Genomic DNA, 20,173 nt, shown 5'->3' with positions numbered 1-20,173 from the left:
TTGTGCCTCCTAATACAATAAATATGGATGTTCAAATATGTCATACAGGTCCTGCGTTTTCTGTCATGAATATAGATTCATAAATGAGATTTCCGTATTGATGATAATTTAATTTTTAATTATTTGAGAAAATAATATTTTAAATAATGGCTGCATACTTGTTTTCCACCACACAGATTTTTTTTTTTAATTGGGTCTTACTCTGTCACCTAGACTGGAGTGCAGTGACTCAATCTCAGCTCACAGCAGCCTCCATCTCCCAGGTTCAACCAATTCTCCTGCCTTAGCCTCTGGAGTAGCTGAAATTTACAGGCACCCACCACCATGCTTTGCTAATTTTTTTATTTTTAGTAGAGATGAGGTTATCCCATGTTCGCCAGTCTGGTCTTGAACTCCTGACCTAAGGTGATTTACCTGTCTCGCCCTCCCACAGTGCTGCGATTAAAGATGTGAGCCCTTGTACCTGACTGGTTTATTTTTATTGCATTATCCACAGATTTTGTGTTTTAAAAAAAATTTATAGTGGCTATTCTAAATAGGTGTGAGGTGATTTTGTTTTTCATCGCGATTTTTATGCATTTCTCTACAAATCGTAATTTTGTGTGTTTTCAAATACTTCTTCCCATTTGTGTATATTTCTGATAAAAATTTAGTTCAACTATTTGTCTGTTTCCAAATCAAGTTATTCAAGTTTATTGTTCCGTTTTAAGAGTTATTTATATATGCTGAATATCAATGAATAAATATCACATGGTATTTGCAAATACTTTCATTTTCTAGGAGGCATTGTCACTCTATCGAATGTTTTCTTTGATGTACAGAAATTTCGAGGTATAATATAGTTAAATTTTTTCTATTCTTTGTTGTTCATGCATTTAAGGTTGTATCTAAGAAAATGGTGCCAAGACCAATGTCATGTCTTTTTTTCATATTTCTTTTTTTTTTTTGTAATTTTTAGTAGAGACGGGGTTTCACCATGTTGACCAGGATGGTCTCGATCTGTTGACCTCGTGATCCACCCGCCTCGGCCTCCCAAAGTGCTGGGATTACAGGCTTGAGCCACCGCACCCGGCCTCATATTTCTTTTTAAAAGATTTGTTAGTTACGGGCCGGGCACGGTGGCTCATGCCTGTAATCCCAGCACTTTGGGAGGCTGAGGCGGGTGGATCACGAGGTCAAGAGATCGAGACCATCCTGGTCAACATGGTGAAACCCCGTCTCTACTAAAAATACGAAAAATTAGCTGGGCATGGTGGCGCACGCCTGTAATCCCAGCTACTCGGGAGGTTGAGGCAGGAGAATTGCCTGAACCCGGGAGGTGGAAGTTGCGGTGAGCCGAGATTGTGCCATTGCACTGCAGCCTGGGTAACAAGAGCCATACTCCATCTCAAAAAAAAAAAAGATTTGTTAGTTACTTCTTTTTGGCTATTTAAATTAATTGTGTATATATAATTTAAGGAAATGATCCAACTTTATTTTATTACTTTGATATCCACATTTCAACATTATTTTTTGAAGACTTGTTTTTCTATTTTTGCTCTTGGCAACTTTGTGGAAGATCATTTGATCATAAACAGAAGGGTTCATTTTAGGGCTCTTTATTCTGTTTATTCATCGGCTTATCTGTCTTTGTGTCAATTCCACATTGTTGTTTATGCTTTGAAATTAGAAAGTATAATACCTCTTCATTGTTTTTATACTTGTTTGGCTGTAGTTTTTAATCAAATTTAAAATTGTGAAGAATATTTCTGTAAAAACTTGTACTATTGAATTTTTTGTAGAGATAATATTGAATTAGTTCATCACTGTAGCTTGTATGGACAACTTTGCAAAAATTAAATTCTTTGATCCTTAAGCAAGAATATGTTGAGGCCGGGCGCAGTGGCTCACATCTGTAATCTCAGCACTTTGGGAGGCTGAGGTGGGCAGATCACCTGAGGTCAGGAGTTCAAGACCAGCCTGACCAGCATGGAGAAACCCCATCTCTACTAAAAATACAAAAAATTAGCTGGGCATGGTGGTGCATGGCTGTAATCCTAGCTACTTGGGAGGCCAAGAGGGGAGAATGGCTTGAACCTGGGAGACGGAGGTTGTGGTGAGCCAAGACTGTGCCATTGCACTCAAGCCTGAGCAACAAGAGCGAAACTGTGTCTTTAAAAAAAAAAAAAGAATTTGTTGAAAAGTATGGGTTTTTTTTTTTTGAGATGGATTCTCGCTGTTGTTACCCAGACTGGAGTGCAATGGCACAATCTCGGCTCACCGCATCCTCCACCTCCTGGGTTCAAGCAATTCTCCTGCCTCAGCCTCCCGAGTAGCTGGGACTACAGTCACGCACCACCATGCCCAGCTAATTTTTGTATTTTTAGTAGAGACGGGGTTTCATCTTGTTGACCAGGATGGTGTCAATCTCGACCTTGTGATCCACCCGCCCTGGCCTCCCAAAGTGCTGGGATTAAAGGCGTGAGCCACCGTGCCTGGCCAAAAAGTGTGTTTTATTTTCATATTATTTTAGTTTTGCTTCTAATTTCTAGTTTTATGCAATGTTGGTCAGAAAACACAGTGAATAATTTTTGCCTTCTTACATTTATTGGTTGTAGTTGTTTTGAGACAGGATCTTGCTCTGTTGCCCATACTGAAGTGCAGTGGCATGATTTTGGCTCACTGTAGCCTCAAATTCCTGGGCTCAAGTGATCCTTCAGCCTCAGCCCCTCAAGTAGCTGGGTGTACAGACATGCACTGCCATTCCTGATTAATTTTTTTTTAAATTATTTGTTGAGACAGGGCCCCAATGTGTTGCCCTGGCTGGTTTCAAACTTCTGGCCCCAAGTGATCCTCCTACCTTTGTTTCCCAAATTTTGGGATTATAGCTATAAACCACTGTACCCAGCTGGTATTCTTAAATTTAATAAAACTTGGTATTCATCCTAATAGAATACACAAAATGCAAATAAGAATATTGTATAGTCTCTTGCTTTTTACTAGAAAGGTTTGTATGAGTCTGTTAAGTATACTTTGTGATATGGTTTGAATATCCATGTTTCTAAACCTCATGCTACAACGTAATCTTTAGTGTTGAATGTAGGACTTGGAAAGAGGTGTTTTTGTCATGGGAGTGAATTCTTCATGAATGACTTGGCACCATTCCTGAAGATAAAAGTAATAAAAAAACTTTTAAAAATAATAAATTTTAATAAAAAAGTTTACCCTCGGCTGGGCATGGTGGCTCATGTTTGTAATCCCAGAACTTTGGGAGGCCAAGGTGGGCAGATCACCTGAGATCAGGAGTTTGGACCAACCTTGCCAACATAGTAAAACCCTATCTCTACTAAAATAAAAAAAGTTAGCTTGGTGTGGTGGCATGTACCTGTAGTCCCAGCTACCTGGGAGGCTAAGGCAGGAGAATCGCTTGAACCTGAGAGGCAGAGGTTGCAGTGAGCTGAGATCACATCACTGGCACCGCAGCCTGGATGACAAAACGAGACTTCATCTGAAAAAGAAAAAATAAAACAGTTTACACTCAAGACTGTTGGTTCATTAAAAGAACCTGGCTTCGGTCCAGGCACGGTGGTTTATGCCTGTAATCCCAACACTTTGGGAGGCTGAGGCGGGTGGATCACGAGGTCAAGAGATTGAGACCATCCTGGTCAACATGGTGAAACCCTGTCTCTACTAAAAATACAAAAAGTTAGCTGGGCATGGTGGCGCACATCTGTAATCCCGGCTACTCAGGAGGCTGAGGCAGGAGAATTGCCAGAATCCAGGAGGCGGAGGTTGTGGTGAGTGGAGATCTCGCCATTGCACTCCAGCCTGGGTAACGAGCGAAACTCCGTCTCAAAAAAAAAAAAGACCCTGGCTTTTTCACCTCACACTTTCTCTATTACCATGTGATATTTCCACTCTTTTTCAGTAAGCTTCCTGAGACCCTCACCAGAAGCAGATGCTGGCACACACTTCTTGTACAATCTGCCAAATTGTGAGCAAAATAAACCTTTTTTCTTTTTTTTTTTTTGAGACAGAGTTTCGCTGTTGTTATCCAGACTGGAGTGCAATGGCACGATCTCAGCTCACCACAACCTCTGCCTCCTGGGTTCAAGCAATTCTCCTGCCTCAGCCTCCCGAGTAGCTGGGACTATAGGCATGCACCACCATGCCCAGCTAATTTTTGTATTTTTAGTCGAGACGGGATTTCACCTTGTTGACCAGGATGGTCTCGATCTCTTGACCTCGTGATCCATTCGCCTCAGCCTTCCAAAGTGCTGGGATTATAGGCGTGAGCCACCGTGCCCGGCTCCTTTTTTCTTAATAGATTATCCACTCTCAGGTATTTCCCTATATGCAAAATAATTGGAGTTGGCAATTTACTTCTAAAGGCAGTATATTATGTTGGAGAGCAGAAAAAACTGTTTTGGGTAAATGTAACCAATTTATCTTTCCTTTTCATGTGGCTCTTTGTGTTGGGCTCACCTGGGGCACGTCGCTGATTTATACATTTTTCGCCAGTGCATTTTGATTAGTATGTTATTGTTACATTTATATGCCTATATATAAATAAGGACCTGTGGTATTTTTCTGTACCATCTTGCTTATGTACCTTGTATAATTTTATATGTTAAATATACTAAGTATATTTATTACTGAGTCTAGCAAGTGCAATAATTCATTATTTTTATTTTTTTCAGTTATGTGTTCTCATTTTGCCCACGACTTTTGGCCAGAGCAACATCTAAAAGATCCTTTCCAAAAAGTGACACTGAGAAGATATAAAAATGGTGAACATAAAAATTTACATTTAAAAAAAGACTGTAAAAGTATGGATGAGTGTAAGGTGCACAGAGAAGGTTGTAATGGATTTAACCAATGTTTGCCACCTACCCAGAGAAAAACATTTCTATTTGATAAATGTGTGAAAGCCTTTCATAAATTTTCAAATTCAAATAGACATAAGATAAGCCATACTGAAAAAAAGCTTTTCAAATGTAAAGAATGTGGCAAATCATTCTGCATGCTTTCACATCTAACTCAACATAAAATAATTCATACCAGAGTGAATTTCTGCAAATGTGAAAAATGTGGAAAAGCCTTTAAGTGGCCTTCAATCATCGCTAAACATAAGAGAATTTGTAGTGCAGAGAAACCCTTCACATGTGATAAATGTGGAAAAGCCTTGAATGGGTCCTCACGCCTTACTATACATAAAAAGATTGATACTGGACACAAACTCTACAAATGTGAAGAATGTGGCAAAGCCTTTAATTGGCCCTCAACTCTTACTAAGCATAAGAGAATTCATACTGGAGAGAAACCCTACACATGTGAAGAATGTGGCAAAGCCTTTAACCAGTTCTCAAACCTTACTACACATAAGAGAATCCATACTGCAGAGAAATTCTACAAATGTACAGAATGTGATGAAGCTTTTAGCCGGTCCTCAAACCTTACTAAACATAAGAAAATTCATACTGAAAAGAAACCTTACAAATGTGAAGAATGTGGCAAAGCTTTTAAGTGGTCCTCAAAGCTTACTGAACATAAGTTAACTCATACTGGAGAGAAACCCTACAAATGTGAAGAATGTGGCAAAGCCTTTAACTGGCCCTCAACCCTTACTAAACATAACAGAATTCATACTGGAGAGAAACCCTACAAATGTGAAGAATGTGGCAAGGCCTTTAATCAGTTCTCAAACCTTACTACACATAAAAGAATTCATACTGCAGAGAAACCCTACAAATGTGAAGAATGTGGCAAAGCTTTTAGCCGGTCCTCAAACCTTAGTAAACATAAGAAAATTCACATTGAAAAGAAACCCTACAAATGTGAAGAATGTGGCAAAGCTTTTAAGTGGTCCTCAAAGCTTACTGAACATAAGATAACTCATACTGGGGAGAAACCCTACAAATGTGAAGAATGTGGCAAAGCTTTTAACCATTTCTCAATTCTTACCAAACATAAGAGAATTCATACTGGAGAGAAACCCTACAAGTGTGAAGAATGTGGCAAAGCTTTTACCCAGTCCTCAAACCTAACTACACATAAGAAAATTCATACTGGAGAGAAATTATACAAATGTGAAGAATGTGGCAAAGCTTTTACGCAATCTTCAAACCTTACTACACATAAAAAAATTCATACTGGAGGAAAACCCTACAAATGTGAAGAATGTGGCAAAGCTTTTAACCAGTTCTCAACTCTTAGTAAACATAAGATAATTCACACTGAAGAGAAACCCTACAAATGTGAAAAATGTGGCAAAGCCTTTAAATGGTCCTCAACCCTTACTAAACATAAGAAGATTCATACTGGAGAGAAACCCTACAAATGTGAAGAATGTGGGAAAGCTTTTAAACTATCCTCAACCCTTTCTACACATAAGATTATTCATACTGGAGAGAAACCCTTCAAATGTGAAAAATGTGGTAAAGCTTTTAACCGATCATCAAACCTTATTGAACATAAGAAAATTCATACTGGAGACCAACCCTACAAATGCGAACAGTGTGGCAAAGCATTTAACTATTCCTCACACCTTAATACGCATAAGAGAATTCATACTAAAGAGCAACCCTACAAATGTAAAGAATGTGGCAAAGCTTTCAACCAATATTCAAACCTTACTACACATAACAGAATTCATACTGGAGAGAAACTCAACAAACCCGAAGCTGTGACAGGGATTTCAACAACACCACAAACTTTATAAAACATAAATTATACTGGTGAGAAATCCTAGAAATGTAAAGAATGTGACAAAGCCTTTAAATGGTTGTCACACTTGATTGTAGGTAAGGTCATTTATATTGGAGTAAACAACTACAAGTATGAAGAATGTGGCAAAACTTTTAATTCTCATACCTTATTGCATGGGAAATAATTTTTATTTCAGAAACGGTGTACACACAAAAGAATGGGAAAACCATTAATATCTGCTCATATCTTACTCAACATTAGAGTCTGCACTTAATAAAACCATTATAAATGCAATTAGTGTCAAAAACTTTCAGAAAATAATAGGCCTTTAAAGTGAAGAAGAGTATCCTGAAGACAAACATTACAAATACAAAGAGGGTTATAGTACCATTATTTGTATCACAGATCTGACCCACAGTTTTTACTAGAGAAAACCCTGAAGCAGTTGCTTAAATATTGTTCAACATCAGAAAATTTATGTTGGAGGAAACTCCTGGAAATGTAACAAATTTATAAAAACAGTTTTGAAAACCTACAGCTTATAAAAAGAGTCTGTAATACTTGGTGTATGTTACAAACTTTGTTCAATATAAGGGAATTTATATTACAGAGAAACCCTACCAGTGTAATAAGTTTGGAAAAACATCTTTCAAAAACCACAGCATAAAAAATACCAGAGGGTTCATACTAAAACGTATTGTAGCTGCAGTAAATATGAAAAAACATTAATCCAAAATTTATGTAAATGTCAGAGAATTCACAGTAGAGATACCTAATTCACTGACACTTCAGACATTACACTAAATCAGTGCTGAGTATAGAAAACAATCCAAACTAAAAATTGATGGATAAATTATTTGTATATAACATTAAAAGAAATAGAACCTTTTCAGAGTTATAATTACATTAAAAGTATGGTTTTATCTTGAAAAAAATTACAGATTTTTAAATTAGTGAATAATAAAACGCAACTTGATGCTGTTTCTTCATTCCTCCTGTATTCACATGTGAAAGCATGCGACCAGTTGTTGCTGCATCAAAGATGAGAGATTATTAGGTGGGCATTATGTAAAATATTTTTTATGGAATAGTAAGGATATTAAAATGTAAGATGCAGCTGGGCACAGTGGCTCACGCTTGTAATTCCAACACTTTGGGAGGCTGAGGCCGGTGGATCACCTGAGGTTAGGAGTTTGACACCAGCCTCACCAACATGGCAAAACCCTGTCTCTACTAAAAATAAAAAAAATTGGCCAGGTGTGGTGGCACATCCCTGTAATCCCAGCTACTTGGGAGGCTGAAACGGAAATCACTTGAACCTGAAAGTCAGAGGTGACAGCCTAAATCATACCATTGCACTTCAACCTGGCCAACAAAAGTAAAACTCAGTCTCAAAAAAAATGTAAGATGCGTGATGAAAAGGTAATTGGAGAGACTCTTTTTTGGGTAACTTATAGTGATGCATGAGGTAGGTTTTCAGAGTAATATTCTGCATTATAGTGAGAAAACATTTTAGTTAAATTAGTATATATCATTTAATGTAATTGTATGTAATTAAATGAAGTACATTTTTATATTTTTAGACTACATGTAAATGTAACTTTTTAATTTAGTAAGACCCTTGTGCATTAATGAAGCATCACTATGCTGCTAACTTTAACGTATTCCACCTTACTCAAGGGTGTATGTAAAAGATGGTAACAATATACTATTTGGTAACCTGATGGACTAACGTTTCTAGTAATCTCTTTCACCAGTGGCTTTCATCTGCCAATGAGTTAAAAAATGTTTCCATAGGTTAAAATTTTTTTGTCTTATTTAAACTTACTGTTCTTAATTTCTGTGGGTACACAGTATGTGTATATGCTTATGCAATATATGACATATTTTCACACAGGCATATAATATGTATTAGTCACATCAGGATAAATAAAATTCCATTACCTTCAGCCTTTATCCTTTGTATTACAAGCCAGTTTTACACTTTTCATTATTTCAATGTACAATTGTTATTAACTAAAGGGTCGTTTTAATTGTACAAATTATATAGAAGAATAATATCCATACATTTCTGTCATGAATAAACATGAAAAATTGTTATATATATTTATTTGAACATGTGGCTGCTCTGCCTCCAAATACAGAGTTTAGTTTTTATTTACATAGAGTTAAATGTACACATACTTTAAAGATAAACATTAAGTGTAAGAAAATTATGGAGCATCCGAGTCACGACACCAAAAAAAAAAATTATGGAGCAAGTAACTTTTTTTTTTCTTTTATACTTTAAGAGATATTCATTATGTGAGCTGAATAGGGTGGATTATAAGAATAATTTTTGTGAAATTTAGTTAGGCCAGGCGTGGTAGATCACGCCTATAATCCCAGTACTTTGGGAGGCTGAGGCGGGTGGATCACGAGGTCAAGAGATCGAGGCCATCCTGGTCAACAAGGTGAAACCCCATCTCTACTAAATATACAAAAATTAGCTGGGCATGGTGGTGCGCACCTGTAGTCCCAGCTACTCAGGAAGCTGAGGCAGGAAAATTGCTTGAACCCAAGAGGCGGAGGTTGCAGTGAGCCGAGATCGCGCCATGGCACTCCAGCCTGGGTAACGAGTGAAACTCCGTCTCAAAAAAAAAAAAAAGGCCAATAGCGGTGGCTCACGCCTGTAATCCCAGCACTTCGGGAGGCCAAGGCGGGTGGATCAGGAGGTCAAGAGATCCAGACCATCCTGGTCAACATGGTGAAACCCCGTCTCTACTAAAAATACAAAAAAATTAGCTGGGCATGGTGGCGCGTGCCTGTAATCCCAGCTACTCAGGAGGCTGAGGCAGGAGAATCGCCTGAACCCAGGAGGCGGAGGTTGCGGTGAGCCGAGATTGCGCCATTGCACTCCAGCCTGGGTAACAAGAGCGAAACTCCGTCTCAAAAAAAAAAAAAAAATTTAGTTGTGCACACGAAATAATTTTTAGATGCAATTCATGTTTTAAGTTATATCTTAATTAGTTAGAACATTCTATTTTGTTCCTTTAATTGGAGAAGTCTATATAAACCTACTTTTCTTTAGTTATTGTTCATTTCACTTTCTATAATTGACATGTAAATATATTTATTTATTGAGCTAATTAGTTCAGGTAGGTACTAGGGAGGCTTCAGAAATTATGAGGATTTGTTTTTTGTTTTTTTATGAGATGGAGTCTCCCCCTGTCGCCCAGGCTGGAGTGCAGTGCTGCAATCTCAGCTCTGCAACCTCTGCCTCCCGGGTTCAAAGGATTCTCCTGCCTCAGCCTCACAAGTAGCTGGAACTAAAGGCACATTCCATCACGGCTGGCTAAATGTTTTTGTATTTCTAGTACAGACGGGGTTTCACCATGTTGGCCAGGATGGTCTCAATCTCTTGACCTGCTGATCTGCCTGCCTCTGCCTCCCAAAGTGCTGGGATTACTGCCATGAGCCACAGTGCTCACCTTATGAAGATGTTTTTATACATAAATGTAGCAAACAAGCGTGACAATGCTTGCTGTGTAACAGATTGTCCATAATAAGCCAAAAATATTTCTGCTGGAGTTAGTTTGTAACTTCAAGTCAGAAATGGAAAATATCAATGATGAAGAAATAATTCTGATTCTTATCTGGAGAGGACGTTTTCCCAAAACTGGGAAACTGACTCTTGCTGAATTTAAAGATACATTCTGCTTATTTCCTAAATATCTTGTTTTGTTTGTCTCATGTATTCCAATTATGTATGCATTACAGCCCTTCTCCTTTATTAGTTTGATGCCTACGGTTTTCTCACTGTTACATTCATGCCATGTCATTTCACATGGTACTTTGTAGGTTTTGATGAGAAAATTGGTATTTTTAATTCTCTGAAAAATATTTAAACATCTTTTATGAATATAACTTTCAGATCAGCTAATTAAATAAAAGGCATATGCTATCCACAGGTAAGAGGACAAAATTAGCATTTTCTCTGTTTGTAAAACAAACACCTTATACTTAGACACAGTGTGACAAATACAAAATGCTAGAAAATATTTAAAAATTTTTAGAGCTCATGGTAAATGAATAATTATATATATATATATATATATATATATATATATATATATATATTTTTTTTTTTTTTTTTTTTTGAGACGGAGTTTCGCTCTTGTTACCCAGGCTGGAGTGCAATGGTGCGATCTCGGCTCACCGCAACCTCCGCCTCCTCGGTTCAAGCAATTCTCCTGCCTCAGCCTCCTGAGTAGCTGCGATTACAGGCACACGCCACCACGCCGAGCTAATTTTTTGTATTTTTAGTAGAGACAGCTTTTCACCATGTTGACCAGGATGGTCTCGATCTTTTGACCTCGTGATTCACCCTCCTCGACCTCCCAAAGTGCTGGGATTACAGGCTTGAGCCACCGTGCCCGGCCTCAATAATTTTAAATTAAATGTTCTGGCGGGGTGCGGTGGCTCATGCCTGTATTCCCAGTGCTTTGGGAGGCTGAAGGCAGGTGGATCATTTGAGGACAGGAGTTTGAGACCAGCCTGGCCAACATGGTGAAACCCAGTCTCTATGAAAAATACAAAAATTAGGTGGGTGTGGTAGTGGGCACCTATAAATCCAGCTACTCAGTAGGCTGAGGGAAGAGAATTACTTGAACCCAAGAGGTGGAGGTTGCAGTGAGCCAAGATCATGCCATTGCAGTCCAGCCTGGGTGACAAGCAAAACTCCATCTCAAAAAATAAAAAATTCTACAATATAGCACAAAGTACACTTTTCCATGAAGTCTTCTACTATTTTTAAATCTGAGTGTTATATGTTGCAAAAAAAAATTTACAAGTTGGAGGAATTTTTTTTTTTTTTTTTTGAGATGTAATCTTGGGTCTGTTGCCCAGGCTGGAATGCAGTGGTGCAATATTAGCTTACTGCAATCTCCACCTCCTGGGTTCAAGCGATTGTTTTGCCTCAGCCTTTCCAGTAGCTGAGATTATAGGCCTGCACCACCATGCCCGGCTAATGTTTGTATGTTTTAGTAAAGACAGGGTTTCACGATGTTGGTCAGGCTGGTCTTGAGCTCCTGACCTCATGATCCGCCTGCCTCGGTCTCCCTAAGTGCTAGGATTACAGATGTGAGCCACGTGCCCGGCCTTAATTTTTTGTTGTTGTTGTTATTTGTGGCATTTGTTATCTTCAGGTGCATTTGTTCTGCATCTAGTTTTTTCAGAGATTTATTATGACGGAATGTGATTTTTGTCACGCTTTTATTCTGCATCAATTAATCTCACATAAATACAAAATATCCTCAGAGACTACTATGAACATTTCTATGCATGCCAACTAGAAAATAGAGGGAAGATAAACTCCTAGATACACAGAACCTCCCAAGATTAAACCAATAAGAAACAAAAATCTTGAACAGAGCAAAAATATATAACGAAATGGTACTAGCAATAAATCATCCACCAACTGTAAATAGTTCTGGATCAGGTGAATTTACAGCTAAATTTTATCACAAATAAAAGGATGAGCTGTTAGTAATTCTGAATTTATTCCAACAATCAAGATGGGATTTCTCCCTCGCTCATGTGAAACCAGCATTATCTTGATACTAAAATCTAGTGAGGACAAAACAACAACAACAACAAAAAAAAACCATAGGCTAATATTCCTGGCGAACATTGAAACAAATCCTCCATTAAATAGCAAGTTGAGTCCATAAGAAAATAAAAAACTTACTTTGCCACAATAATCTTTGCTTTACTTCATAAATACAAGGATTTTTTATATATACAAGTCAATAAGCTAAATTTATCTTGTAAATACGATTTTTAAAAATCACATGATTATCACAATCGTTTCAGAAAAGTCATTCAAGAAAATTATTCAGTTCCCTGAAGTGTAACTTACATCCTGGCATTTTGTACAATCAATACGAATTCCCTGTTTTTGAACTTCAAATATGTGTCTTAATACAATAACTTCTCATTTTTGACCAGCTTTTTTGTTCAACGTTGTGAGATTGGTCTCTGTTGCTGTCTCTCGTTGAGATTTACCCATATTGACTGATCTGCAATGTGACTATATAAATACACTGCAATTTATTCAACTGTTCATGAACATTCCAGATTATTCAGCTCTTCTATAGAATGACATGCATTTTTAAAGAAATTGGTCAACTAAATATATAACCACAAATATAATTAAAATATATTTATATTTCAGCGTGCGTAGGCATTGCAAGCCCTGTTCCAGTATGCAGTACCAATTTATACTACCAGCATTATATGAGGGATTATTTATTCTCTAATTGTCTATTTTCCAAACTCTGCAATATAAACTCCATGAAGACAAAGACCTTTAATTTTATTCTCTACTGTATTTGCAATTTTTTTTTTTTTTTTTTTTTTTTTTTTTTTTTTTGAGACGAAGTTTCTCTCTTGTTACCCAGGCTGGAGTGCAATGGTGGGATCTCGGCTCACCACAACCTCCGCCTCCCGGGTTCAAGCAATTCTCCCACCCCAGCCTCCTGAGTAGCTGGGATTACAGGAACGCGCTACATGCCCAGCTAATTTTTTGATTTTTAGTAGAGAGGGGATTTCATCATGTTGACCAGGATGGTCTGGATCTCTTGACCTCGTGATCCACCCGCCTCGGCCTCCCAAAGTGCTGGAATTACAGGCCTGAGCCACCGCGCCTGGCGTAATTTTTTAATTAAATAAACAATTCAGTACACTTTGAAGCACTACTTTTCTTAAAAGTAACAGGAAAAATTAATTTTTCTCTGAACATTTTCTTTTCAACAGATTTGTTTCTTTAAACAAAATTTCTTCACCAAAATTTTATTATTCTTTTCCTGGCCATTCTCAGTCAGGTTGATTTCTTTCCAAAAGATACTGTAAGTAAGCAGATGTGATTTTAACACAGTCTTGAAGAAGATAGGCCTTGCCTGGCCAGGTAAGTGGAAAGCAATTGTAAATAACTATCTTGTAAAGACGTATGTTTTTATTATTTATTTATTATAAACATTAAGCTATAATTTTGTCCAATATTCTATTTCTGTTTTGAGATCTAGAAACATACTAAACAACACCAATGTTAGTATTTTAATAAACAGGAGAAATGTTGCAAAACAGTAAGCCTGATATATCTGTATATTTGTAGAATATTCCAAGCATCGAAGTCCTAAAGTATACAAACACACACTGTATTACATTCAAACCAAATAGATTTATACTGTCAAATTAAATACTATATAAAATTTCTAGGCCGGGCACAGTGGTTTACGCCTGTCTATAATCCCAGCAGTTGGGAGGCGAAGGCGGGTGGATCTCAAGGTCAGGAGTTCGAGACCAGCCTGACCAACATGGTGAAACCCCATCTCTACTAAAAATACAAAAAACAAAAAGCCGGATGCGGTGGTGCGCATCTGTAATCCCAGCTACTCAGGAGGCTGAGGCAGGAGAATCGCTTGAACTGAGAGGTGGAGGTTGCAGTGAGCAGAGATCATGCTACTAAACTCCAGCCTGGGTGACAGAGGGAGACTCTGTCTCAAAAATAAAATTTATAAACAGATTTACATATTATTGAATCATAAATGCAGTGTTGATAATAGGTATCATAACTCACAAATGTGATTTTCAGTTAAAAAGAAAATCGGCCAGGCGCAGTGGCTCACGCCTGTAATCCCAGCACTTTGGGAGGCCAAGGCGAACGGATCACGAGGTCAAGAGATGGAGACCATCCTGGCCATGGTGAAACCCCGTCTCTACTAAAAATACAAAAATTAGCCGGGTGTGGTGGCACGTGCCTGTGGTTTCAGCTACTCGGGAGACTGAGGCAGAAGAGTCGCTTGAACCCAGGCGGAGGCTGCAGTGAGCCGAGATTGCGCCACTGCACCACTCCAGCCTGGAGACAGAGTTGAGACTCCGTCTCAAAAAAAAGAAAATTATTGTTTTGTTGGATTTTCTGTGTGTACTAATTAGGATCATCATTACAAAAAAAATAAATTACACAGTATTCAGAGAGTTCACACGTATCTAAATATGAAATTGATTACAGTAAAATATTTAACTTTGCAAAAAGACATGAGAACATATGGTCAAAATAATACCATGAGCTGCCACAATTTTTGGCAGATAATTTTAATGACAATAAACTTTTTTTTTTAGTCAGAGTTTCGCTCTTGTTACCCAGGCTGGAGTGCAATGGAGCGATCTCGGCTCACCGCAACCTCTGCCTTCTGGGTTCAAGCAATTCTCCTGCCTCAGCCTCCCGAGTAGCTGGGATTACAGGTGCGCACCACCATGCCCCGCTAATTCTTGTATTTTTAGTAGAGACGGGGTTTCACGTCGTTGACCAGGATGGTCTCGATCTCTTGACCTCGTGATCCGCCCCCTTCGGCCTCCCAAAGTGCTGGGATTATAGGCGTGAGCCACCGCGCCCGGCCTGACAATCAACTATTTATGAAACTACTGGAGAAAAACTGGTACATTATACATATCAATAAAGAGAGAAATGCAGAATTTGATATATAAGGTTTGTTCCAGATATAATATTGACGGTTGTTTGATATTATAAGTGTTCTGTATTAGATTTTCCAATAGTTATAATTCTTTTTTTCGTTTGTTTGTTTTTGAGACGAGTTTTGCTCTTGTTACCCAGGCTGGGGTGCAATGGCGTGATCTCGGCTCACCTCAACCTCTGCCTCCTGGGTTCAAGGCAATTCTCCTGCCTCAGGGATTACAGGTACACACCACCGTGCCCAGCTAATTTTTTTGTGTGTTTTTAGTAGACACGGGGTTTCACCATGTTGACCAGGATGGTCTTGATCTCTTGACCTCGTGATCCACCCGCCTCGGCCTCCAAAAGTGCTGGGATTACAGGCTTGAGCCACCGCACCCGGCCACTTTCTGTTTTTATGAGTGTGACCACTTGAGGTATGTCATAAGTGGAATCATATACTATTATTTTGTTACTGGGTTATTCAGGTGACATGATATTCTAAAAGTTTACTTTAAAATGTGACAAATTTTTCTTTTAAATTTTTTTAAATTTTATTTTATTTATTTTCTTTTTTGAGTTGGAGTTTCACCCTTGTTGCCCAAGCTGTAGTGCAGTGGCGCAATCTTGGCTCACTACAACCTCCACCTCCTGGGTTCAAGCGATTCTGCTGCCTCAACCTCCCACGAAGCTGAGATTACAGGTGGCCACCACTGCACCTGGCTAATTTTTGTATTTATGGTAGAGACAGGATTTCACCATCGTGGCCAGGCTGGCCTTGAACAGGAGTCCTAGTGATCTGCCCGCCTTGGCCCCGCAAAGTGCTGTGATTACAGGCTTGAGCCACCATGCCCGTCCAAAATTTTCTTTTTTAAGACTGAGTAGTATTCCATTGTATGTATATGTTACATTTTTTGATGTGTTTATAAATCAAGGGACATCTGTGTTGCTTCAGCCTTTTGGTTTGGCTTTTGTGAATACTGGTACAATAAACATGAATGTTTAAATTTTATTTTCATTGTAACATCAATGGATTTGGTGTTTTTAAAAATTTAGGCTGGACGCTGTGGCTCATGCCTGTAATTCTAGCACTTTGGGTGGCCGAGGTGGGCAGATCACATGAGGTCAGCCTGGCCAACATGGTGAAACCTTGTCTCTACTAAAAATACAAAAATTAGTCAGATACAGAGATGGGTACCTGTGATTCCAGCTACTTAGGAGGCTGAGGGGGTAGCATTACTTGACCCTGGGAGGCAGAGGTTGCAGTGAGCCGAGACCGTGCCATTGCACCACAGCCTGGGGAACAAGAGCAAAGTTCTGTCTCAATAAAAAAAGTAGCCATTCTAATGAGTGTGAGGCAGTTTTGTTTCTTATTGTTATTTTATGTTTTTCTCTGCAAAATATTAATTTTGCATTTCCTTTCAAGTGCTTTTTCTCATTTGTGTATCTTTGTTTTGTGTTGTTTTTGTTTTATTTTTTGTTTTTTGAGATGGAGTCTTGCTCTGTTGCCCAGACTGGAGTGTAGTGGCACAATCTCAACTCACTGCAACTTCCACCTCCTGGATTCAAGTGATTCTCCTGCCTCAGACTCTCAAGTGGCTGGGAGCACAGGTGCACACCAACATGCCTGGCTAATTTTTGTATTTTTTGTTAGAGATAATGTTTTACCATATTGCTCAGGCTGGTCTCAAACTCCTGACGTCATGATCTGCCTGCCTTGGCCTCCCAAAGTGCTGGGACTATAGGCGTGAGCCACCGCACCTGGCCTTGTGTATCTCTTTTGATAAAAATTTAGCTATATTATTTGTTTTGTTTTGTTTTGTTTTTGCAAATCAAGTTATTCAACTTTATTGGTAAGTTTTAAGAGTTGTTTATATATTCTGAACATTAACTCCTATCACATGTGATTTTCACCTATTTTCTAGGAGGCATTGTGTATGGAAATTTTGGTTTTTTTTTATTTGATGTGCAGAAATTTTGAAGTACAGTGCAGTTACATTTTTCTGGTTTTTTTTTTTTTTTGCTGTTGTTGCTCATATATTTCATGTTCTAAGAAAACTTTGCAAAAGCCAATATCATATCTTTTATGTATATTTTTTCTAAAAGATTTGTTATCTTCTATGTTTTAAATATTTTATTTATAATATTTTTTGTATATGGTTCAAGGGAATATTCCAACTTTATTTTACCATTGTAGATATCCAGTTTTCAATATTTATTTATTTATATATATATTTTTTATTGCGTTTTAGGTTTTTTTTTTTGGGGGGGGGAGGAAGGCAGGAAGGAAGGGAAGAAGGACGGTAGGGAGGAAGGAAGGGATGAAGGAAGGAAGGAAGGGAGGAAGCGGGGAGGGAGGGAGGGAGGGAAGGGAAGAAAGGAAGTCAAGCAATGAAAGAGACATTGCTGACCTGGATCTAGAGGTTTACAAGTTGATTTCTTTTTTTTTGAGAGAAGGAAAGAAAAAAAATAATAATAAGTAAAGGAGAGGAAGAAAGAGGAAGAGAAAGAGGGAGAGTAAATGGAAATATTGCTTTATTTTGAAAAAAATTGGGTATTAATAATGGCCAATCAATGTTTCATTTAAACTAATGGGTAGGTGTGATGTGGTATTGACAAGAATGTATATTTTGTGTATTTGAAGTGGAGGGCTCTATAAATATTTATTAAGTTTACTTGTTCTGGATCTGAGTTCGAGTCCTTGATATCCTTATTAATTTTCTGTCTCATTGAATCTAAGTCTCCTATCTGGGTGTTAGGATCGTTAGCTCTTGTTGTTGCATTGATCCTTTTACCACTATATCTTTGTTGCTTTAAAATCTATTTTATCTGATACAAGAATTGCAACTCCTGCTTTTTATTTATTTATTATTTATTTTTGCTCTCCATTTGGTTGGTAAATCTTTCTCCATCCCTTTGTTTTGAGTCTTTGTGTATCCTTGCATGTGAAACAGGTCTGGATGTAACATGCCGTTGGGTTTTGGCTGTGTCTTTTGATTGGGAATTTAGTCAATTTAAATTTAGGGTTACTGCCATTTGATGTTGACTGGCTGTTTTATCCATTCGTTGGTGTAAATTCTTCTTTATGTTGGTGCTCTTTACTTTTTGGTGTATTTTTAGAAAGGCTAATACTGGTTGTTTCTTTCTGTGTGTAACGCTTCTTTCAGAAGCTCTTGTAAAGCAGGCCTGGTGGTAATAAAATCTCCGAGTTCTTGCTTGTTCATAAAAGATTTTATTTTTCCTTCAGTTGTGAAGCTTAGTTTGGCTGGATATGAAATTCTGGGCTGAAGGTTCTGTTCTTTGAGGATGTTGAATATTGGCCCCCACTCTCTTCTGGCCTGTAGAGTTTCTGCTGAGAGATCTGCTGTAAGTCTGATAGGCTTGCCTTTGTGGGTTATCCGACCTTTCTCTCTGGCTGCCCTTAGTATCCTCTCCTTCGTTTCAACCCTGGTGATCTAACAATTATGTGCCTTGGGGTTGCTCTTCTTGAGGAATATCTTTGTGGTGTTCTCTGTATTACCTGGGGTTGAATGTTGACCTGCTTTGCTAGTTTAGGAAAATTTTCTTGAATAATATCCTGAAGGGTATTTTCCAGCTTGGATTCATTCCCTCCATTGCATTCAGGTACACCTATCAAACGTAAATTTGGTCTTTTCACATAGTCCCACATTTCTTGGAGACTTTGCTCATTCCTTTTTATCCTTTTTACCCTAATCTTTTCTTCACGTTTTATTTCATTAAGTTGGACTTTGACCTCTGATATCCCTTCTTCTGCTTGAACAATTCGAGTGTTTAAACCTGTGCATACTTCTCGGAGTTCCTGTATTGTATTCTTCAGTTCCATTAATTCACTCATACTCCTCTCTAAGTTGTCTATTCTCAATAGGATTTCATCAAACTTTCTTTCAAAGTTCCTAGTTTCTTTACGTTGGGCTACAACATGTTCTTTTAACTCACCGAAGTTTGTTATTATCCATTCCTTGAAGAGTGATTCTGTCATCAGGAGGCGCTCGTTCTCTATCAAGCCTTGTTCCATTGTTGATGTGGAACTGTGATCATCTTTAGAGGGAGAGGCGTTCTGATTTTGAGTATTCTCAGCTCTTTTACGCTGGTTTCTTCCCGTCATTGTAAATTTATCCTCCTGTCGTCTTTGAAGTTACCAACTTTCAGATTAGGTCTCTTGAGTGGACGTCCAGGTTGTTAGTTCCCAGGGCCAGAGCAGCGGCGTTAAAACTGATGGTGCTTTTCTGCCCAGGATTCTCCTGTCTGGCTTCCTTCTTGTTTCCGTAGTAGGCGACTCTGCCTTCCCGGGGCTCCAAACCTCGGTCAGAAGGCGAACCGGTCCCGTTTACTCTGCGCCAGCGCTGCCGCGCCGAGGTGCCAGCGGAACCACTGCGCCGACCACGAGAGTCGCGCTGGCGACTCATGTGTTTCCACCACTGGGGGATCTTCTGCTCCGTGAGCGACCAGACTTTGTCTGAAAGTGTGGCGTCCTCTAGTTCTCCGCGCCTTCCCTGAGAGCTGCAATCCCGTGATGTTAGCGATCGGCCATCTTGGATCGTTCTCCGCATTTTAGGTTTTGGGGTACATGTGAAGAACGTGCAGGATTGTTGCCTAGGTACATACATGGCAATGTGGTTTGCTGCCTTCCTCTCCATCACCTATATCTGGCATTTCTCCCCATGTTATACTTCCCCAAGTCCCCACCTCCTGCTCTCCCTTCCCTAGTTGCCTACCACAGACCTCAGTGTGTGATGCTCCCCACCCTGTGTCCATGTGTTCTCATTGTTCAACACCCGCCTGTGAATGAGATCATGTGGTGTTTGATTTTCTGTTCTTGTCAGTTTGCTGAGAATGGTGGTTTCCAGGTTCATGCATGTCCCTACAAAGGACATGAACTCATCATTCTTTATGGCTGCATAGTAGTCCATGATGTATATCTGCCACATGTTCCCTGTCCAATCTATCATCAATGGGCATTTGGGTTGGTTCCAA

At 38.8% G+C, this 20,173-nt stretch overlaps 1 protein-coding gene across 1 annotated transcript in view; it reads left to right on the top strand.

Moving 5' to 3' along the window:
- The window catches only part of LOC100414379 (uncharacterized), a 92,652-nt gene that overhangs the window by 48,963 nt on the left and 23,516 nt on the right, over positions 1 to 20,173 (top strand). Inside the window, 1 exon segment of the mRNA XM_078362084.1 lies at positions 4,680 to 6,624. Coding sequence (XP_078218210.1) covers positions 4,680 to 6,624 — 1,945 coding nt within the window.

Source organism: Callithrix jacchus, chromosome 22 (genome assembly GCF_049354715.1).
Source record: "Callithrix jacchus isolate 240 chromosome 22, calJac240_pri, whole genome shotgun sequence".
Classification (NCBI taxonomy): Eukaryota; Metazoa; Chordata; class Mammalia; order Primates; family Cebidae; genus Callithrix; species Callithrix jacchus.
This window is presented reverse-complemented; position numbering and strand designations above follow the sequence as displayed.